General features: G+C 29.6%; 1 protein-coding gene across 3 annotated transcripts in view; it reads right to left on the reverse strand.

Annotated features, from left to right (window-relative positions):
- Positions 1–25,528, reverse strand: part of Syt7 (Synaptotagmin 7) — a 202,186-nt gene that overhangs the window by 45,717 nt on the left and 130,941 nt on the right. For all 3 annotated transcript variants that reach the window (XM_087149979.1, XM_087149978.1, XM_087149980.1), the window contains 2 exons: positions 24,254–24,370; positions 13,950–14,119 (listed from right to left, as the gene is read on the reverse strand). In XM_087149979.1, coding sequence (XP_087006105.1) covers positions 13,950–14,119; positions 24,254–24,370 — 287 coding nt within the window. The remainder of the gene's footprint in view (positions 1–13,949; positions 14,120–24,253; positions 24,371–25,528) is intronic.

The following is a 25,528-nucleotide window of genomic DNA, read 5'->3' on the forward strand; positions in this document are numbered from 1 at the left end:
AAAAACTTTGTATTTTGTCGAAGAAAAAGATATTAAGAGATTCTCAAAGAAGAAGAAGAGCCCAAGAAACGTCTGTGGAACGTCAAAGAAGGATGGAACATGACCGAATTTCGACAAGGAATTCTAGAGCCCAAGAAGTATCAGAGAAACGTCAAAGAAAATTAGAAGAGGATCGTTTCTCAACTAGCAGTGCTAGGGCCCGAGAAACACCTGAGGAACGTCAAAGAAGATTGGAAGAAGATCGTGTTTAATTTTCAGCTATTGGCCAATGATGATTTCGTAAGCAACTTTTGTATGCTTTTACAATTTCTGAGGCCTTTTTTGTAAAAAAAAAGAACAAGTCTCCACCTGATAGTTATATTATAGGTTAGGTTACCATAGGCCTTAGGTTACCATAGCAAAGTTACATCTTCAAGCATTCTCAAGAGCTACAACACATCTGCAGCAGAACTGGATATGAAGACAAAATTGCAGGACAGGAACACTTTAATTGTCCACTAATCTTCAGATTTCCTGCTATGCTTTAAAAAACTTTATTTGTGAAAACCTTTAGCTTGGCGGACAGCTGACCGCCTCAGGCGGCTAGTTATTAATAATACCCAGTTAGTGTGATAAATTCGCATAAATCATTTACTTTAACCGGCTTATTTGGTTACTATTAATATTGACCGGTAAGTATTAATAATGACCGACTATTCATATTGACCGTAACATATATTCTGCGAAAACTACGGTGTAATACTTCTCCAAAAATGATGTTGATCAAGTCTGAAAATTGAGGGAAGGAATACTTAATTTGAGGTTAACATCAAATCGAGCGTTCTTATACAATTTAAATGGTTGTTGTTTAAATCGAGGTACTCATAATGGGAAAAGCATACACCAAGCACTTACTCATTCGTACCAAACGAAAATTATTTTCATTTATGAAAACACCGATCTTAGCAATCTCTAAATATTGTCTATATGTTGTTTACATTTGAATACGAGTTTGCGGGAGTTAGTGAAAGTCTTCGTATTCAGCGTATCAAATTTATTAGGAATTGAATACATTCATTTTGAAAGCAAGAAATTCTTGTAAACTTGCACGTAGTGTTAGCCCGATGTAATTCGCATAAATTAAAATAATAAACGTTTAGCTTGAAAAACATTACTTCTCTTTATCAAAAAACAATCTTATTGCTAAGAAAAGAAGATATTTCAAATATCATATTATGGATATTTTTAAACATTTGAATACTGAAATACATTACTTGATTAAAAAATTCAGTCGTTTCAAAAATATATAAATTGGAAAGAACAGTCTACATATTTCAAGCGCTCAAATTCAGGCGCACATTATCAAGACTTGCCAGACGTGAATGAAAATGCAAAACCGATTTGAAATAAAAAAGTGAAGTTGCAAACGAAAACTGAAAAAAAAAGAGAAAAAATGATGAAATACAGAAAAAAAAACTACAGTGGCCCAGAGGAGTAAATCAGGGTAAAATGCATTTCCACGTGTTTTATAGAGGTGGCGAGGAACTAAGTCCTTAACTAAGGCATCCGCATTCATATGAATAAAACAAGATTCCCGGACATCAAGATAAGCTGACGTGACTGGGGTGGAAATACACTCCTCAAAAGTGAAATTGCAACACCAAGAAATTATGCACGTAGCGTCATGCAAATTTCAGGAGCGATAGTAGTGAGATAGATATGCAAATGATTAAATTTGCGCACACATCTGATCACGTGGTACGCATATTCGGGCTATAAGGGCCAGCAACTTTCCCTTCTCATAAACGGCATCTGAGGTTTTGCGTAGCACTTGCGACTTTCGAAAAAGCGTAGAAAATGCCTCTGAGACGCCGTCGAGCTCAATACCATCAGTTAACGACCGGGGAACGTGACCGTATTATCGAACTCTATGAATTTGGTTTGTCGCTGCGCGCAATAGCAACTCGTGTTGGGCACAACGTGAGTACCATTCAACGTTGTGTCACACGATGGATTCAGGAAGATCTACGTGCACGCCGAAGAGGAAGTGGTGCGCACAGGTGCACGTCAGAGCGCACAGACCGGCGTATTCGGCAGTTGACTATTCGAGATCCTTTAACCACGGCACGTGCCATCCGAAGCCGGTTGCCTTCAGAAGCAGGTTGATCTGTGTCCACCCAAAACATACGCAACAGATTGCATGAAGTGCAGTTACGTGCACGGGTACCAGCAACAGGGGTACCGTTGACCGCTTTACACAGGGCTAGACGCCTGGCGTGGTGTCATCGTCATCGTATATGGACCATCCAATGGCATCGGGTATTGTTCACGGATGAATCTCGTTTCTGTCTGTGGAGAAATGACGGCCGTCGACGGGTATGGCGGCGACCCGGAGAACGCTACGAACCAGCCCATTACGCCGAGCGTCACAACGGTCCTACACCGGGCATCATGGTTTGGGGTGGCATAATGTTTGATCGCAGGACGCCCCAGGTACACATTCACGGCAGTTTGACAGCGGACCGCTACGTCACACAAGTTGTGTATCCCGTTGCTCTGCCCTTGTTGCATGGCGCACCCAACACGGTATTCCAGCAAGACAATGCCAGGTCGCGTGTCACACGGCGAACTCTTAACAGCCTGACTGGATTTGACATCCTTCCCTGGCCGGCAGCCTCTCCAGATCTGAATCCCATAGAACACCTATGGGATCTCATTGGACGTGGCATGAACAGAGGACCAATGGCGCAAACCATCGATGATCTGCGCACAGCAGTGGATGTGGCTTGGCAAAGGTTACCTCAGGCAATCATCAATGGAGTCATTGATAGCATGCCTCGCCGGAATGAGGCCTGTATAGCTGCCCGAGGTGGCCACATTAGATATTGAATAAATTGCTTTATAATGATTTTATTAGTCTGTTTTTTTAATCATTTGCATATCCATCTCACTACTATCGCTCCTGAAATTTGCATGACGCTACGTGTATTATTTCTTGGTGTTGCAATTTCACTTTTGGGGAGTGTAGTTTTGCATTGCAGAAATTAAATTTATGCCCAAGATTTCAACAATGAGCATCAATTGATGATTTCTCGTGTTCTTGATAACGGACATATCTATCGTGCTCCTTAAGTCTAAATTTTAAAGCCCGTCTAATTTTTTTTTCCAATGCCCACCTGGAAAATGACCTTTCGTAATGCAGGGATCTGAAGGGCAGATTTGTTGGCCACTCTTTCAGAGTCACCATATTAGGTGGACCAGCATTGCCTCCACAGTAAGGACAGATAGTACAGAGATGGAAAGAACATCCATGCCTTGCCCGGGATTCGAACCCAGAACCTTTTTGATGCAAGGTCAGTTCCCTGACCCCTACACAGGCCGGTCGTCTAATCCTTTAATCAATTAATATCTTACCAGGCTTCAGTTCTCCTTGGGATTATTTATTTAATATTGAGCTCCATATTTGAGTTGAACAGCAAATTTAAATTTTTGCACATTTATTATCTTATTTGTTTCCTACTTTTATAAATAATATATTCAAAGATGTGTATTACTTTAAAAAAAATATTTTTAATCATATAGTGCATTAAATTTACGCTTTTTAATATAGAAAATAATTTTCCAAAAAACATCTTCCTCAAAACTATCCATAACAATACACTTAAAGTTTAATTTATACTTTTTTACGATTTGGTTAATGTTTTAAAAAATATGAAAGATCATTGTATCCTTTATATGATTCATAATCTTTCAAAGTATAAAGATAATGTCAAGATGATTGCTTTAAATTCAATGAAGCATGATAGAAATAGGAATTGAAAAGATTCCTTCCTAATTGAAAATTAGTTCTCAATGAAGCATAGCCAAACAAAAAGAAAGTAAGTTTTTTATTTATATTCAGAACCACATTTCTGAAACAAAAGAGTCATTTTAAAATAGGTATTTTTTTGTGCAGTAGCGAGTAATCGTTTCTAACTTCCAAATTCACACTACCATTCCATTAACTATCAATATTTCTCACATGAATGACGTATAGCAAAAACCCTGACAAGCAATGGTCATGCTTCTCTGATTGAAAGTTCATTGATCATAGACGAAATAGATCTAGAGTAAGATTAAAAGATAATGAGCAGTGCTCAATATCATAAAGTTTCAAAATCATATTCTTTTAGTTCCAATCTTGACTAAATGAGTCACAGTACTGTAAAGTCTCTATTATATCTAGTTATAACTAGATTTGCAGGTGCCTTGAAATTTTGTGAACTTCCCAGTCTTTTTTCGATTAAATAGTTACTATAACTTTAATGTAACTCAAAATATTATTAGCTCTGAATGGAAATTAGTTATCAGATTTGCTTATGAACAAAATATCTATCTTGAAAGCAATATTGTAAATAATTATAGTATTTCACTTTGTTAATATTTCAGAAAATGCAACGAAGAATGGATTTTTAAAATGAATATTTAATTGATGAGCAAAATATTGACTTTAGGTAATTTTATTAAAATAGCGAGCCGTTCAAATATTAGAAAGTTTTATAATCACTGCAATGTTAGAATTAGCATATTGAATAATACTAGAATTAATAATCTAAATAAAAAAAAATTGTAAAGTTAAAAATCGCAATAGTACACTGAAATAAAATGGTTAAATTACAGTATTGTATGATAATGGAATTCATGGGCATAAAGCAAAAACCCTCAATTCAATAAACTCTCAATTCTGATTAATAAAAGCGAAATATACGGTATTTAATCCATTTACTTAGCAGTTGTTGCATTCCTACAGTAACGGATAGTCTGTTTTTCAAAATTATAATTCTTATTCAGACACATTTAGTAAAAATTGCAAAAATGAGAAGTGAATGCAGCCGTATAAAGGGTTTTTAAGCCAGAATATAAGATATTATCACAAAAATATTTACCATATTTTATTCTAAATTTTATCAAAATCATTACCAAAGATCATCACTAAAAATGATCGTGTTTTTTTCTCCTATGGAGCCAGAAAAACGATAAATTTTACCGTATTCTGGTAGTTTTGACCATATTTTTTTCTCCGTGTAAAAGTAATAGTTTAAATTATATATCAGAATAAGTAATTTAAATAGTGCTGTTGTAAATATATAAATATTGAAAGGATAAACAATCTAAATAATAATAGTATTAATAATGAAAACCCTACTAGGTTTAATATTCTAAATAACACTAGAATTAATAACTTAAATAATTATGAGATTAATTATCTAGATAAAACTAGGTTTAATACATAAACTTCTATGTGCAATTGTTTTGCTGATTTTATTTCTCGTTCTCAGATGAAATATTGGAGACTTTACCGAGCTTTTTAGAGTAATAGTTGAGGGATCTAAGCCTAGCTCATGATTTACAGGTTGAACATTCCTTGTATAATATACAGTTACTGGCCAAATTATTAGATGTACTTTAAGATTTTATGCAACATCTTAATTATCAGGTGATACTATACAGTTTTATTGTTTTTACACGACTAAAACCGGTTTGCACTTGTTTACGTTGTGTAACTTTCTTAATACCAAATTACAATGCTGAATGCAGTAGAAATATGCACAGATGAAAAGTGATTTTATTCATTTTTTGTAAAGAAAACCCTGAAAAAAGCAGTGGGGCCAACCTTATAAACATTTGTAGTTTTTTTAGTTATTTTTATTTACAAACTTAATGAGTTAAAAACTTTATTATGAGCAAAATATGACAAAATTGAAATTAGTGTTATCTTGTTTTGTCGAATCGTTCATGGTTTTAAACATTACCTTTTTTCCATTTTAATTTTAATAAAACTGTAATACTTGAAATACTTGAAGCCTGGTGGCTGAGCGGTAGCGCTGTCGTGCCACAGGTCCCTGGTTCGATCCTCGCGCCGGGCAAGGTTGACTCAGCCTTTCATTTCTTCAGTGGGTCGATAAATGAGTACCAAGCATGCTTGGGAACTAAACACTGGGAGTTCCGCGTTCGGCTGACCACCTGACCGGAACATCTGTTCCTGCACCCCTGAGCCCAAGGTCAAGAAAACTGAGATGGGAACAGTAGGCCTTGGCCCTTTATAGGCTGTCGCGCCGCTGAGTTTAGTTTTAGTAATACTTGGGTAAATTAACTTTTAAGAAATTTAAGAAAGTATCAAAGTCTTCTTCACATATCACATTTTCGATATGTTCATCCATTTTAAGAATATCATTTTTTTAAAATAAGAACTTTAATTATATCATTTTTAAACATAAATAAATGTTTACCTAATACAATAAAAAATGAAAAATTATATTTCAGTTTGAATGTTCATACATGCACTTCATTTATATAAATAACTAATGTTATACTCATAAAATTTACGATAAAATAAATGAGAAAATTGACTTTTACAATTATTGATACCCTGTCAATTTGAAATGCAATTTTCTTATATCAGCGACAGGTACTTTTAAACAATTTAAAAGTACCCTTCTGGTGAGAGTAAACAATCTAGTCCCTAGGCTTTTATCGCATTAACTCACGTTCCTCTCTTCTACTTAGGGATGTTATTTTGCAGATGAATGAAGACGAGTCGAAAACTTCTTGACGTTCCGCGCCCAACACTGTGAGTTCATTGATCGGCTAGAAAATGGATTTTGAGTATAATTGGAAATCGGCGATCCATGTTCAAGTGTTTAACTAGTAAAACACATGGTCAAAAATCGATTGATTTTCAAGGACAGACGGTTGGTTAAAGGATGGCCTCACGCTTTCGGCTAACACGTCACGTTCTTGACCGAGAAAAATGAAACTGTTATGTAATGACCCATGGGACATTAGAAGGCGTATCACGCATTTATTTGTTTCAATATGTTTTCCTCTTAATAGAGTATAGGCATATGGGCACGTATCTTTATGCCTTTTGAGAGCTGCTTCTCGAAACATATAACCTAAACGTCCAGGGATTACTGAAATGTTACAATATATCATTTTTTCAGTCATTCCCGCAAAGCATCTTGGGACATTTATTATAATAGCAATGTCGTCATTGCGAATAGCTGAACTAATATTATTACTTTTTCATTAAAAAAAAACGTGCACTACAACAGCGGTTCTAAATATCTTTTGGTTGTGTAATCCTAAATGATCAAAGTTCTTTTGGCGGAACCTTGGGTTGTAATGAATCAGTTCCATAAGCAATTGGGAACATATTGATTAACGAAAGACTATTAATTGTTTTGAAAATTTCTCATGATCTATATTTTATTAATTATTTTGAAAATATTTAGTGAATAAATGAAGAATAAAATTTTTTCCTCCTGTTGCGTTATAATTACTAGTTTTAAAATTGAGTTATGTATCAGACAGTAGAATTCACAGATCAAGAGTAGCATCTTATCTAGTTCTTATTCAGATTTAAGTACACACATTAAGTGAAAATAAACTAGCTGAAATATAGGTATAATTAAAATAAAAACGAAAGAGGAAAAAAAGAAACATTGAAAATAGTTATTAGAGAAACATACATCATAATTGTTGAATTTGGTTATTTTTATGCTATGCGAAATATTACTGGAATTTTTCATAAATCCATATATCATTTTCATAATTTAATTATTATATTGGAAAAAACGTTTGAAATAACGTTGAAAATGGTTATTAGAGAAACATATTTCTTCATTGTTGAATTTGGTTATTTTTATTCGATGCGAAATATTACTGGAGTTTTTCCTAAATTCCTGTATTCTTTTCATAATTTAATCATTATATTGTTATTGGATTACAACGTTTGAAAAAACGTTGAAAAAGGTTATTACAGAAACATACTTCTTCATTGTTGAATTTGATTATTTTTACTCGATGCAAAATACTACGAATTTTTTCATAAATCTATGTATCCCTTTCACGATTTAATCATTATATTGTTATTGGAAAAAGCATTCTTTGGAATTTTCTTTCTTTTCAATCAAATACAAATTCATTTCAATAAAATAATTTTATAAAAATAACAGAAGTATTAAATAAATCATAGATTACTAATCGGACATGAATTTAATTTCAGGTTTCAAAAATCAAACCAAATTTTAAAAAATTCATAATTATCTACGACCCTTCCACGGAACTATGGGGTTCCGTAGTGCCCTACCATTTGTGAATCGCTTCACCAAAATATCGAAATTGTAATAGCAAATAAAAGAATCTATTTTGAGAAAAACTGTTTTACTTATTAATTTTGTAATAGTGATGTAATAGATCAGCAGCAAATCTTCCTGATAATCATCTAAAGGAGTATGGAAAGTTTACAACTTCCAGAAAATCTATATCACAAGAAAATTTTAAATAGTTAGAATGATATAATATTATTATCTGTAAATGATATCAACTTTGAAAATACATCACGACATAAAATGAAATAGTTTGGGTTGTTTTTTAAAACATATCGGTTGATTCACAATGATGTACTAATTTTTTTACAATAATAATAAAAACGGCACAGTAAATATTGTCATATTGCAATTATTTAGTAAATTATTACTAGACAGGAATGGTTTGGTTTACAATAAGGCAACTACGCCCAACGAAATGCCAAAAATGTGTAATATATTTTTCGTGATCATTAACTAATTCTTTAATAGTTAATTTTTAAACAGTAAAACCTTTCTCAGGCTTCCTCATACCCAAGAAAATTAAATATTTACAAAAAGAAAAGTATTCCGATAAAATTACCGCAGGAATTTTTTGGTAATAAACCAAATAAGGTAATAAAACCAAAATTTACGGTATTTAAAATATTAGTATGGTAATGGCTTCCATTCATTTGGTAATGGTTTTACTGCAAATTCATACTACCACTATTTAGAAAATTATAACTTTTATTATCGCATATTTAGAAAAAAAGTACTAAACTGAAAGAAAGAAAAAACAAACCAAATGATGGTTGTCATGCCATCATGCTTCAGCTAATATGATAAAATTACCTAATTTAACCACATTTTAACCATAATTTTAGTATTTATGATAAAATAATTCTTTATTCTTAGTTTTACCAAACTGAAGCTCTTCAAGTTAAAATATCCGTGCTTTGTAGTGTTCACATAAATAAAGAAACACGGTAAAAGTTTACAACATTTTGGTAGTTTTAACCACACAATTTTTCTCAGTACACTGTTATTTTTTTTCTTACATGCACTTTTGGGATTACTTTTGAAGTACTAATTATGAATACAGATTTGATTGAATTTTATTATCGTCATTATTCAAGTTACAACTGTAATTAAGATAATTTATTTAGTCAGGTGAAAGAGGGACAAGGTTTGTTTTTTTAGTTAACACTATTTTTACTGCTCCTAAAAATGTTCAGAGATCTTTTAACAAGTGGGTGCTTTAAATTACTTTTACGGACCATAAAACTTGTTTTACTATGTGAAGCTTTTTACCTAATTGATTTCTGAAAGAAAATACATTCTGTTTCAAGAGAAATGTCATCAGAATTCTGAGATGCAACGCAATAAGATAATTTGTGTTATTTCTAAAGTTGAAAGAGTTCATTATTTATTTATGCACGGAGAATTCTCGTAAAATGACGGAACCATATGAAAATGACTAAAAACTGGTTTAAAAAAAACTTAATTTTGGTTATAAAACCAAAAACATAAGGCATTTAAGTCATGCATAATGTATTTTTTCTGGTAATGTATGGTTCTGGTAATGTATGGTGCTATGTGAAAAATTACTGTAGAAAGTACAGGCACTTTAGGATCCAATATTTTTCAAGGAAAAATCAATTTTTACAGAAACATATTACGGAACAAAAAATATAGTTACCATAACTTTTACAGTAATAATTACCGTAAAATCACTCTAATTAAATAAATAGACTATTAAAATTACGGTATAATGTTTTACGGTACAAATGGATTTTACAGTAAAATGGATTCTATGGATAAAGCTCCTAAGAATTCCTACTTTGTACCGTAATTTGATCCGGAATTGCTTACAGTGAAGCGGTCTATCCGAAATTCTGGCTTAGAAAATTATAGTCCTAACGACCACACATTTAGTAAAAATTCAAAATTAAAAAATAAATTTTTTAACCGAATTTTTTTTTATGCCATGCTCAAAGGTATTATGATAAAACAGCCAAATTTCTCATTTGCCAATTTTTTTACCTTATTAAACTATATTTTGTTTTAAACTTTACTAAAATAACAATCAAAGCATTTCGGTGAAAATTACCGTGATTTTTGGTGTTCCCATAGAGCCAGAAACACGGCAAATTTTACTATATTCTGGGACCTTTGACCATATTTTTTTCTCAAAGTACACGGTACAAAAAATCATTACGTCATCAATTTTTGTATGAATTTATTCGTATAAAAATAATTCAATGTAATAAATAATTTAACTTCCACATGAAAGTTGTAAAATAAATTAAAAATGTTCGAATTAAAGAAAAAATAACGAGGAAAAGAGAAATAGCAATAAATCCCATAAAAATCAATTAGAATATCTATAACTATTAGTCTAAAAAGATTGTTTTAAGTAAAATGTTTATCCTTAACAATTTTACAAAGAATTATTTTGTATAGTAATGTTGAAACAAAATGTATAAACAAAACCTTGCTACTGGTATGGTGAAAGAAAAAAATAGTAAGTTACAAAAAGAAAACAATTGTGGAAGGAATATAATAAGAATGGAAGATAATATTTATTCATATCTTCTCTAGAATAAAATAACATTCCAAAAGGAGCCCTTTCGAACTTCCACATTCCTACTGAATGAATATATCAAAAAGCAAGAGATCCATATATCATCTTGAAAAGTCCTTTCCCATTGGGGATAAAGGGCAAAAGAAGGTCATGCTTTGGCAAAAGATTTTGACGAATGTCCCAAGGCGACGCGGTGACCAAGTTATGACTAGCCATCGATTAAATTTCCGATAGAACGACCTAATCGATTACATCACGGCCCTCTTAATTGCTGCCGTAATTTGTCCCATGATCGATATAGAGTAATTATCACATTCCATGAAATAAGGTGGATATAATGGTTGAACGATAGTCACATCCTGGTACATAATTATGATTTTGCGTACATTTAGAAAATTTAATTATCAAAACTATATACGAGGAAATAAATCATCCATTAAAGACAATATTATTTATTGTAACTTTAAAAAAAGAGATTTCAAAACTGTCGAACATTTAAATCAATTATTTACTAAAGTTAGAGTAAAACAAATCTATTATATGCTGTGGTAAAAAAAATGCTTATAAGTTTCCAAAAAAAATTTATATATAAAATAATGTGAAAATACTGTAAAATTGATACATCTGGCATTTTAATTTTAAAAATCGTGCTTTATAAGTAGCAATTAAAAGTAATCATGCTTCATTAGTAGAAATTATACGCAATCGTGCTTTATACTATATAAATAAATAAGTAGCAATAATAAGTAATCGTGCTTTATAAAAGTTGCAAATGCATTTTCGTTACAATGTTTTTCCTGATAAAAAACAAGTTAATAACAGTGGTGATCTCAGAATATTTAATAATTAAATGCCATATTAGAAGGCAATACGGGTCCTCTAGAAAATGTTAGATTTAATCCAAGTACACGTAAAATTGAAATTTGAAGATATTTAGAAAATATTACCTCACACTCTTGAAAATTATTCTTCCTTGTAATAAGTAATAAGTTCATCTTACAATTCACCCGACTGATTAACTGATTTCAGCAAACTTAATTCAACTCTTTACATTTCTCACCATCTAAACTAATTCATCAGATTATGATAGTTAAACTTATAACTTCTTATATTTTAAAAAGTTTTAAAAAATATAGAAAGAACAGCTCACATTATATATCGTTACTTGAAATTAAATAACATTACTTCAATTTATAAATACCCAGAATTTTTTAATAGTTATTTCAGATGACAAAGTGTAGTATTGTAGTTTAATATTCTTCTTTTTATAATTATAAAAATAACAGAAAAAACAGTATCGTCAATTAAAATTTTAACCCTTTTTCGACCAGTTACAGGGTTGAAATCTCAACTAGTGTTCGTTTCCAGCAGATAAAATTATTGTTTCCTGACCACCTAAAGTATAACTGACTACCGAGTAAAAAATAATGCCCATCTCAATTTCAACCACTTTTAGACTAGCTAGTGTGCTTGACTTTCAATTGGAGCAGTGTACTCGCCAACAAGAAAAGTTGTAATTGTTTCCTAAAATGCCTCTAACAAAATTCAATGCCACAGTATCGCCAATGGAAGTATATTTCAATTTCTGAATACTATAGAAAATGATAATGAATCAAAAACGTAATAAAAGAAGAACATTTAAAAAAAATTGAAAAAATTTGACAAAAAAGGGAGAAACTAATTTTGTTTTTGCTGCATCACTTTCAAAACAAACTTCTATTATCATCGAAATTTCCCTCTGTGTTTTTTAAAATTTCGTTTTTTTTTTCGTTTAAAATGACAAAAAATAAAGTTATTTGAGAGGGTTAGTTTTTAAAATTTTTATTTCATTACATTAAGTCACTTTCTTTTATATTATCTCTACAAAATATAATAATAATATCAAGCAAATAGAAAGCTATTCTTTTTCATTACTGGAATATTTTAACAATCACTTTTCACCATTTACATTTTTGCATCATAATATACTTTGTACTCACTATTGGGACACAAATTGTGCTTCAACTAGTGACACATAGCAACAAAAACAGCCCTTAAGAAGCCCCCACTAGTCATTATCTAGTGCTTCAAATTTCCGTCATCGGGCCATTTACTCGCCAATAACTATCTAATGATAAAGTGAGCCAAGTAGAAAAAAAATATAAATAAATAAATAAAGAGTTGTTGACTTATTGATTGAAATCGTAGTAGTGGCATTATATTAATGAGATCTCATTTTCTTTGATATAAAATCCCCACTTTCAGAGCTTCAATTATCCGGGACGGATATCGAGGATATATTGCCTCGATATCACTTGCCGTTGTTTTTTTTTAAGTGTATTTTTCTCAATTTATTTTCTCCAAGATCTAGTTCGAAATACGTAATACCCGTAATTTTTTTCTCCTCTAAATTAAGGATGAATAAAAAAAAAATATTTTCGTAGGTTTTTTTTTTTTTAAATCTTTTTCTTGAATTTAAGTTTATGTATTTCATTTTGTACGTTAAGAAGATTTTTTATAGAGAAAAGAGAAAAAAAAGTATTTCATTGAATAACAGTGTGGGTTATATTTCAGATGTATTTTAAGTGGCAGGAAATGATTTATTTGTTATTTTTTGTACATACACTAAACCATTAGTGAACATTAAAATAAAATTGCAGATTATGGAGCTATGCCTTAATAACAATAGTAAATGAATTTTGAGGAAGTAAAAAAAATTAAAAAATAAATGCTCGCGAAATCTAAAATTTTTGTAAATTTTCCTTTAATTGACTGAAATTTTAATCGTGATTAATGATTTACGAATTCCCGAAAAAACACTTGTAATTTAATATTTAAGGGATTTCAAAAAAATGGAAAATTGAGAGATTGAATTAAAGGAACTAAAGACCATTGAATCTGGTTTAAAATGCTTGGTGCGCGTAAGTAACAAACATTTTAAAATAAAATTTCTTCTAAGCAAAATTGAGTTTTTCAAAAATTTATATAATAATAATAAGCAATAATTTGACATCTTAGAAAACACCGAACTATAAATATCTCTCTCATAATTTAAAAATATACACAAATAAATTATTTGAAATTTCGAAGTTAAACAGAATTTGCATATAATAATGAGCTAAGTTTATTTGCGATTCCAATAATATAACCCATATGGTATAAGTCTAAATTAGATGGCCATAGAGGAGAAATGGTCAGTTTTAATATCTCCAATACTTCTTATTCTAATATTTCTTTCAATATCTCCAGTATATCTTACTTCAAATGTATCTTTTAAATTAAGCAGCAATAATTACCTTGCAGGTTTCTGCTGGCTTGAGAGACTTCCAAAAGGTAGGCTTTTGCGTGAGGTCTACTTGGTTCAATGGCAGATAGACATCCCCTATTGGATCATCTCTGCTAAATCTGTCCCAATCATAGACATTTAGATGAAGAATGGATTTTTGAAGTTTATGCAAAGGAAAACCTGAAAAAACATTATTTAAACTCATCAGCATTAGGGAGAAGCATCGCACCAGAATTTTAATTTTCTGTTATTATATTTATCTAGCATATTTCAAATTTTTTTTCTCAAGTTGAAAGAGGTTATTCTGCACAAGGGAAAAATAAGATTTAGCAATAAATTGCGTTTTCATTTTATCTCGAGTTTTTAGTAAGACTTTATTGAAACTTCGACAAAATGTATAATATTGATGGCTACCATTAATTTCTGGTTATTTTTTTTCAAGTCTAAGTTTGATATTTATTCAATTAAAGTAAGAAAAATCCTAAATTTAGTGACGTAACTGCGACTTGCTGGCTTACATTAATCAACTTCTATGAAAAACCATAAAACACTGTTTTTTTCAAAATGCTGCTTAAATCTAATCTTTAATATATATATATATATATATATATATATATATATATATATATATATATATATATATATATATATATATATAAATATATATATATATATATATATATATATAACAGTTCTTAGTCTTGTTTCTGGAGATAAGTGCTGTATAAGTTTCCAGTATAATGTAACAATACAAAGAAAAAGAATATCTACTACATGAAAAGCAAATAGAAAAAATCAAAAGAAAATAATGTTTCAATGTTGGCATAATAGATCAAAATACAGAGTACAGTAAATTTAAAATGTAAAATAAGCTGACATCAGAAATTTATTTCCCCAACAGGGTGGTATGAACAAATTTCTTACGAACAACTGTAACTTTGCTTGCGATATCAATCAAAAATATCGATATCATTTTTTAAGAGTAATGTATTAACGAATTTATGTATATTTCATCATAACTATAGGTTTATGTCAAAATACAGATGGGAAATAAAATTTTATCACTTTCATTTTTTAAATGGCGGGTATAAGCAAATTTCTTACACGTAGCGGTAAATTTTCTAGTGATATTAATCAAAACTATCGATATAATCTTTTTAGAGTAGTGCTTGAATAAACTTATATAAATCCCAGCATTACTACACTTATTTGTTAACAAACAGAGCACGGTATTTTAAAATGTACAATAAAATTATGCAAGTTGTTTATTTTTTAATTGTAGTTATGCTAATGTATATACGTAGTATAAGCAAATTTGTTATATGTAGCTGTAACTTTTCTTGCGATATCAATCAAAACTAAAACTATCGATATCCTCTTTTTAGAGTAATGCTTTAATAAATTTATATAAATCCCAGCATAACTACAGTTATTTGTTAACATATAGAGCAATGTATTTTAAAACGTAAAATAAAATTATGCCAGTAGTTTATTTTTTAACTGTAGTTATGCTAATGTATATATGTAGTATAAGCAAATTTCTTACATGTAGCTGTAACTTTTCTTGCGATAGCAATCAGAACTATCGATATCATCTTTTCAGAGTATTGCTTTAATAAATTTATATAAATCCCAGCATAACTACAGTTATTTGTTAACATACAGAGCACGGTATTTTAAAATGCAAAATAAAATTATGCCTGTAGTTTATTTTTTACTGTATAGTTATGCTAATGTATATATGTAGTATAAGCAAATTTCTTACATGTAGCTGTAACTTTTCTTGCGATAGCAATCTAAACTATCGATATCATCTTTTCAGAGTAATGTATTAATAAATTTATATAAATTCCAGCTTAACTACAGTCATAACGAACATCTTCTAACTTTCTGTCGTAATATTGCGAATGAAAACTGAAATTTCACGCATAATTCATTGAATACGTTATAAAAAAAACTTTCTCTAATGGTTAAAACCAGGATAATAAATGATGCTTCACGTATGGGTTTTGTCACGATGCCAGGAAAAGTTTTTATGAACATGGTTTGCAGCTATTTTTAGAATTTTTCTGCTCTCTGAACGAACTGGGGCTAGAAAGGCAGTAAATATATTTCAACATAATTTCGGATATTTATTTCAAACAGAGAAAAGAAATTTATTTACTGTTTTAAATGCAACAATTTCAAGCAAGAAATGTATTACTAACGTCTTGAGAGAGAAAAAAAATCATTATTTATAATGAATAGATTAATAATAATCCAGAAGCAGAATAAATCTCGGGGATTATTATTAATATGTATAAATTTTTTTTTGATTAATTTGTTTATACATTAAACTGTTGTTTGAAAAACAAAAAAAAAGTATACATTTCTAAAAAATAATACGTTTTGATTGGTTTATACATTTCCAATAATTAATATGCTAAGAATTCATACTTTCATACTTGAACGAATATATTTATAATACAAAGAAAAGAATTCTAGTTAAATAACCGTACTGTATTTCTGGTAGTGACAAAACATAATTTAAGTTATAAAAACCAAATATATACGGTATTTAAATCATTCATTTCGTAATTTTTTCGTTCAAATGGTAACGGTTTATTGGAAATTCTGATTTTCAATTTTGCAGTTCAGAATTATCACGCATCTAGTAAAAAATACAAAGCTGAAAACTAATTTAAACTGAATAAATGTTTTTTTTGTCCTGCTCTAAGAACTTGCCAAATTTGTAGTAGATCTCACAAACAACTTTTTTGTTCCAAAATGATAGAGAAAACAACGTGTGTAAGACAAATTTTTATGTATTTATTTCTTCATTATAATTATGCATCATTCAAATTAACAGAACAAAATGAATCCATTGGTATAATTTTACGAATAACATACAGTGTAAGTTTGTGTAAGACAACTTTTTATGTGTTTACTTCTTCATTATAATTATGCATCATTCAAATTAACAGAACAAAATGAATCCATTGGTATAATTTTACGAATAACATACAGTGTAAGTTTGTGTAAGACAACTTTTTATGTGTTTACTTCTTCATTATAATTATGCATCATTCAAATTAACAGAACAAAATGAATCCATTGGTATAATTTTACGAATAACATACAGTGTAAGTTTGTGTAAGACAACTTTTTATGTGTTTACTTCTTCATTATAATTATGCATCATTCAAATTAACAGAACAAAATGAATCCATTGGTATAATTTTACGAATAACATACAGTGTAAGTTTGTGTAAGACAACTTTTTATGTGTTTACTTCTTCATTATAATTATGCATCATTCAAATTAACATAACAAAATGAATCCATTGGTATAATTTTACGAATGACATACAGTTGAAGAGATGAGTTGTCATACCGAAATAGATAATGATATGCGTTACAATAATATAATGCTGTTTTGTTTGCAAGTATAGTTTGGCTATTTCAATTATCTGGTATGGCAAAATAAAGCTAATTTTGATACAAATCCTGTTAACATTTGTAATTTTGTTTAATTCCACCACGGATAAATTGTGTTTGGTCGAATTATCTTTCTTTTACTGCGTAGACCATTCTTGTTAAATTATCAAAGTAATTTTCAATTAACCTAATTTCTTCACTTTACCCTCCATTCGACTAATTTCTGAATTTAGAATTATGGTATTCTTAATTCAGAAATTGAAATTTTAAAATTATTTTACAAATTGATAGCAGGTCCTCAAATACGAAGAGCACCATGTTTTCCATTTTATGTTAAGATAGAAAAACTAGTAATTTATGAAGACTTCTTATAAGAGGAATTAATTTGAGAATTTGTCTTAAAAATTACCATCTGATACAATAATGATAAGTCAATCCTATTTCGATAGCAATATTTTTAACTTCGGTTTTAAAATCTGGAATAACACAAATAAAAGGACCACAAAACTTTTGATTTTATATTCATACCTGACTTAAGAACAGGTTTGATAATGACATCACGAATACAAAACATATTTCTGTAAATTAAAATCTTAAATACCTAATTTTATAAGAAAATTTTTCTAAAATGGGTTTCATCACAATATAAACATACTGTTAAATCAAACATTTTGTTAGATTACCCATTTTATTCACCATCACTCAGTTTAATAAAACTTTTTATAACTGGGGTGATCAATTTTTTAGCAATTTAAGTAATTTATACTTACGCGGAAAATACTTATGAAATTAGATATTTCTTTAAAGAAATGATAGGATGAGTATCCGACAACTTACAACGTCAAAAACCTGTCGAAAAGTATCAAAAAACAGTAAAAAACCAGGGGCAAGTTTATTTTTTGACATTGGAGACATTTTATTAGATACTAAATCCTGCACAATACTTGCATTACACACTACAATAATTATGATTTATATTATAAATCACAAATAAAAAATGTAGCCAAAATTATTGAAACTAATAATTATTTTTTATAATGGTACTCTTAAGTATAATGGTGGTATTTTTTATAATGGTAATATTTTAAGACCCACTAACGATAACTATGTGGTTTATATTACTGCTAATATCTATGAGTATAGTAATTATAATCAATCTAAATATTGGTTTCAATTCTTTTGTGTATACTTCTGGGAATGCTGAATTGGAGATTGATCGGTCTCTGGTTTAGGTCAAAATTAAGATCTGTTTATGAATGAATAGACGTATCAATGGGTCCACCCTATAAACGGGGGTGATGTATGGGTGTGGCAGACGTTGAATTCTTGGCCATAGATGGCGCCACTGGAAAGCAAGAACAATCGCACCCGTTGTTTTAATGGCCTACGACAACAACAACAATTATTTTGTGTTACAATTTAATCATATTTTTTAAGTTTAGTAAATAAAGTGTTCGTCTATTATTATAAGATCTCAACTTATAATTTTTTTTATTGATTCTGAGTATTTGGTATTAATTATATTCAGGGGAGCAGAATATGTCTGACCGTGCGAACGAGGAGTTAATTCAGAGAGTCATGGAGAAATTTTTGTTCTAAATAAAAATAATAAAAATAAAAGAATAAGAATAAAAATAAAAGAAAAAGAATAAAAAGAGCATAAAAATTCCTCGAAATCTCTTCTTAAAAAATTTGTCGTTTTTCAAAACATTTTCTTGTTTAAAAAACATATGTCAATTCAGGTATTTATCAGTTTGAATTCATAAGTTTGACCTTAAATTTAATTTCACAAATTATTATTATTTCAATATATTTTGATTTGTATTATTTTATATCACATATATTCGTTTATTCTAGAATCGTGTAAAATATTATGAATTTTTTTCTTAGATAATTTTTTTTTCGAAAAAAGTTATTGCACTAAAGGAAAAGCTGAAATTTTGATCCAAAAAGAAACTTTGTTCATAGTGAATATTAGGTTCTGAGAATTTTCTGCACTCCAACTTATATGTAGTACATGAATGTTTCCAATAAATCTTGACTTTATATTCCCTTATTAGTGAACTAATTATAATTAACAAAATGAATAATGCGTGTTTAAATGAGTTAATAATTTTTAATAAATCAGATCAAGGGTTTAATTAAATTATTATTATTTATTACAGTAATTGGAATAAATTTCCTATTTACATGTTATATCAATATTATAGTTGTTTTAGTACAGTCTATCTGTTAGTACAGTTTATCTACTTCTAAAGTTTATGCAGCACAGCATCAATTAAAAGAATTGTTTCGAATTTCGGTCTTATTGATACAAAGCTGAAAAATGAGCTTGGAGTACAGATAGTTTCGAAATTGTTTTTTCTTTATCTTTTTTTTCTTTGTAATTGCATGTTTTCCTTAAATGGGAGTAAATGAAAAGTTGCTTTAAAATAAATAAGATGATTTTTGAGTGCTTTTTTTACTAAGCTGATTGTTTTTCGATTTTTATTTTCAATAATTAACAAATTAACTGATTGGATAAAGTGCAACTTCAGATATGTATAATTATTTAATATTCTTTACATTGGAATTTGGGTTTCTGAAAATAATTGTAACAATAAAAAGAGAGTTTAAAGTCAAAATAATTCAAGAACATAATTGAGAATCACTTGTTATTATATATGTATATCTATTTATAAGTACTCCTTATTTATTATAGCTAATTATCCTTGCACAAATATTTTGGGTTTTTGACACTTGGTCAAAAACTATGTCAAAATAAGGATTTTGAAAAGAAGGATACCATGGTTAAAACCGGATAAAACCGCCAATTGTCTAAAACTTGCTAACCCTGATATATATATATATATATATATATATATATATATATATATATATATATATATATATATATATATATATATATATATATATATATATATATATATATATATATATATATATATATATATATATATATATATATATATATATATATATATATATGTATCAAAAAGAAGATAAAACAAAGGAAAATTATAGACCTATGCAAAAGGGGGGGGGGAAATAATAATTAATGAAAGAAATAACAAACTGATTTGAAAAAAAAAGGATGAAATTTTTAAAAAAAACCGGAAAATAAAAAATTTTATCCTTTTTTTTTCTTCTTGTTTGTTATTTTTTTCATTAATTATTATTCCCCCCCCCCTTTTGCATAAGTCTATAATTTTCCTTTGTTTTATCTTCTTTTTGAACTTATCTAATGTATTCTGTTTACTTGCAGCTTATGCGCAATAAATGAAACTTATTGTTTTTCGTAACTTTCTTCGTGTTTTCTTGTATTTATTCATTTTGCTATATATATATATATATATATTTGCAATAAAGTATATTAAAATATTCTTGGGGTTTTAAAATTACGTTTTAATGACTACTGTGTTAAAAAAAAAGTTCTTATTATGCGGAATTCCCAGAAAAAGTTAAAAAAAAGTTATAAATTTTAATTCAAGCAAAACACTAAAATCAATAATCAGTAGTAATGAGTTGATTGCATGCTTTTCCGCACTTTACTTCAGCAGAGTTCTGGGATTTAGAATTAATTATGAAATAGTTGTTTATTAATTTTTCTTATGACCCGGCAGCAATTCTGAGTCACGCGATGCTTTCCTAGCGAATATTTTAAGCAAATTTAACAAATGCTCACATTGCATAAACAATTACTATACACTTAGCATACTTGAGAAATTTGAAATTTGTGTGTAACTTTAAACGAAACCTTAAACAAAAATTTCGTCCCTTTTAAACAGTTACAAAAAATATATATTTTATTTAAATTATGATACGAAAGGTAGCTTTTAAATTTCAGTAGTTGACTTGCAGCGAATGTATTGAACAATAATGATATTTTCTTGTAAAAACATAATTCTAGTAATGAAACAAAAATATACTGTATTTAAAATTTTCAATCGGTAATTTCTTCGTTCATATAAAAAAAGTTTACCCGAAATTTTGGTTTTCAAAATTATTCTTATTATCACTCATTTAGCAAAAAAATACAAAACTGAAAAGTAATTTTTACCGAATAAATCATTTTTATGCCGTCCTCTAAGGTATCATCATCAAATTATTTCATTTTACTTCATATTTTACAGTTAATTTTAGTAAAAGGATAATCCTAACGCTTTGAAAAGAATCATATATCTTTTTGTTGTTCTTATAGCCAAAAGTACGCTAAATTTCACCATTTTCTGATAGTTTTGACAATACTTTTTTTCTTAGTGAACGGGCTATTAATATATCATCTTAGCACTTCCAATTTCGATTATTAGATAACAAGTTATCTAGGTGTTATGTTTAGCTTCTGATTTAGTACGTCAGATGAAAATGATTAGGCGCTAAAATGATTAGGTTCTTAAAATTTTACCACATACGTCAATTATATACACTATCTACCAATAAGTATCTGGACATCTGTGCAAATGACTATATCTGCGCTCCTGAGAAGCGTCACGCCCTCCGCCGATATATCGTGTAGGGAACAACATTGGCATTAGTCCCATGCAAGATGCCTTCTGCACTATTTTGGATGACAATGTGCTTCCTTCGTTGTGGCAGTTTTACGGGGTGGACCCCTATAACTTCCAGGACTACAATGCCAGCTGTCATGTTGCGAGGGTCACCAAGGCTTGGTATGGTGCCAATGGGGTTGATCGAATGGATTGGCCTGCCCAGAGCCCAGACCTGAACCCTATCGAGAACCTCGGGACGAGTTGGATCGTCAAATTAAGGTGTGTACTACCCGTCTAAAATTGGTGAAGGAACTTACATGTCTTCTCCAAGCCGAGTGAAAGAAAATACCTCTAGCCGTCACACAAGGACTTGTGGAAAGTATGCCCGTAGGGTTCACGCTGTAATTGCCTCGAGTAGAGACTCTACCAACTATTGATTATGAATGAAGTTTGTTTTTCTTTTCAATCACACGTGTCCAAATACTTATTGGTAAATAGTGTATAACCTACCTATCATTCTGACATTTAAAACTAATATTCAAAACCAATTTAGAAAGCAGAAGTACGTGATACATTTGCAGATACATTTCAGCTTTATTTGAATATTTCAGAATTATTTGAAAATAATTAGGCATTAAAATGATTTAGTTTTTAAAATTTTACAACACATTTCAAGCCATATGTAACCTACTTACCATTCTGACATTTAAAACTAATATTCAAAACTTAAGATGATTAGGTTTTTAAAATTTTACAACACATTTCAAGCCATATATAACCTACTTATCATTCTGACATTTAAAACTAATATTCAAAACCAATTTAGAAAGCAGAAGTACGTGATAGTATATATATATTTGCAGATACATTTCGGTTTATTTGAATATTTCAGACGTGCCAATATTATGATATCGTCAAGGTCCGCGGCATCGCTCTCATTCCTCAGTTCGTCAACGAAAGCTTTATTTTCGAGCTTCTTCCCAGAGTCATTTGCATAATGCCAGAGCGTGAAAAATTTGAATTTAAATTTATTCGAAACACGAAACGTTCCGATTGTTTTGCAGCAGTAAATTTTCTTCTAACTCGGCATATGGATTGCTTGATATTCATGAGAGTGCTGCACAACAGGAAAAGATGCATTAGCATCTTTGCAGTGCTTCATGCCCGCTGTAATATGAAATAATGATGCATTCTTTTGGAGTTTGAAGTTTTGTTTAACTAACGAAAATAGAATGCTCTTCTTTCTCAGAAATTGGTCTTGAATAAAATGTGAGTAGTAACTTTGCTTCGATTTTTTTTCCTCCCTCCCACCCTCAAGTTCTTCAAATTGTTTTTACAAAAATGATATATTATTAACAAAAATGACTTTAAGAAATAGTTTCGATTAACACTTTGAATAAACACACAGAACTACTCATATTATGCATACAATAGGATTTAAATATAGGGTAGCTATAATTAAAGTTCCAGTTTTAAATGGTCATAAGTATTACTGGACCAAATGTTAGCGAACTTGGTAATAGTTAAAAGGAGGTCGCAGAACTTTGTTTTCTACCAAAACAAGTTCAAAAACTCACCACCAGGGGGAGATAGAGCAGTATGAAATATTGTTAAACGAAATAAGGGTTACAATATAACTTAACTTACTGTGTCATCTGAGAGAAAAGGAACATACTTTTGTGGAAACCGAGAAGGATGTTGCATTAGCAGTGGATGAAGCAACAATAGGCAACGCACACGATACGTGCACCAAACGCCCTATCGCACGTTGAATGGACATATCATTGAGCATGGTATTCGTAAATTTTCCGTAAAAGTGCTGTACAAAATCGAACATATTTAAAATTTCAACTTAACAATCCTGCAATGTTTTACTTAGGTATTTCTTGCTTGGCTGGAAGTAGACCAACATGGGACATGGAATTTTTGTGGACAGGTGAGCCCTTTTTTACCTAAATGGCAATAGCAACAACCATAATTTCAATGATTTGGTCCAAACAAACCTCTTAATGTTATCTACCTAGTTCCATTGCACGCCACATTGAACGTGCTTCGTAATACGTTTCAGAAACGACTTAATGCATTTTAAACCGATGTCTTCATGTCGCATGTCATTCAACACTATTGCATTCAGTGCCTTTTCCCCTGGTGGGCAGTTTTTGAACTTTTACTTATTTAGGGCGGAAAATAAATTCCTCTTTTAAAAATTTACTAAGTTTTTGGTTCAGTAGTTTTCCTTTTATGACTATTTCAAAATTGAACTTTAATTATAACCAGTCTGTAAATCACACAAATGCGAGTACTTATACCATTCAAACACTTTACTTTATTTACTGTATGATTACAGCAATAAAGTTTCGGCATTTCTACAAATTTTCAAAATATTAATAACAATAAAGTCCCTTACCTTCAAAGTAAAAAGTTTCATTCCAACGTGGATTTAAAGTTCGATGCTTAACCTTAGTTTCTAACTTCCTTTTTTTATCTGGAAGTAGTGTTACTTTAACATATGGATCACTTGTTCCTAGAAAAAAAAAACAAATATCCACACATTAATCAAAGAGAAGCAATTAAACATAATCAGCAACATCACAGGGAAATGTCTCTAATAAAAGTTTCTCTAATCGCAAAAATATAGTTATGATTGAGCCTGCAATTATTTGACGCAATTGCACACCAACATAGCATAATGCAAGTCTTGTTTTCGAAACATTTTTCATTTTCCATACAATCATAATTTCCAAAAACTAAATATCGTGAATACCTTTTCATTTTCAAAGTCGAATTTTCAAGTGCAAATTTTTTTCTCTTTATTGCTTGAAAGACAGAATAACGTATATTAATTGCTCTTGACGATATTTTAAATTACAAAATCATGCATCAACACCTACTTTTTTTGAATAACCATTCCTTTATTTTGGCATAATCGTATTTCTGTTCCCGAACTCTGTGGCAGAATTTTTATTACGCATATTTCTCACATTTTTCTTCATTATTTTTATTATTTTATATCAAATTAAGTGAAAATATTATTAAAAATTTATAATTTTGAAATACAGAATGAAACACTGGTGGTCCTATAATAAAAAAAATTAAACATGGTTCCAATAATTTAGTAAAAAAACATTAAAAGTTATAAAAAGTTACATATAAAGTTATATACGCTTTGTTGCACTTTTTCCTCGCTATTTTGACGCAATTAAACGAATAAAACAATTCTAACCAAAAATTGCGAAGTTTGTTTATCCATACATAATTTCTACCAACCATATGCATTTTCTTTGTAAGCTAAGGGTTTGACACAAATATATTTGATTTAGTTTTATTAGTTTAAGAAATAACAGAGTGAAAGCAAGAAAAATTTAAATTATCTACATTTTCTGAGATTTAATATAGTTTGTTTTGCTAGAAATAAAACGCAAAATATGAATAAAATGTATCCATTGTTAATTTTCACATCTCTGAAAAACTTAAATAAATATAATGATAGTAATAATCTTCAAAGACACATTATCAAATTTAGGAACTACTTCCACGTAATGACTTATTGCATCAATCTGAACACAACAGAGTTTGTAAAGAATCAAGTTAAAAATACCTCTGCCGTAAAATAAATTACTTCAAAATTGAATTTCCAAAGATTCGAAAAATGTTGATGATGTCGTTTGAAGTATTTTAAATT

Source organism: Parasteatoda tepidariorum, chromosome 8, assembly GCF_982258835.1.
Source record: "Parasteatoda tepidariorum strain Cologne lab strain chromosome 8, Ptep-v5.0, whole genome shotgun sequence".
In the NCBI taxonomy this organism is placed as follows: Eukaryota; Metazoa; Arthropoda; class Arachnida; order Araneae; family Theridiidae; genus Parasteatoda; species Parasteatoda tepidariorum.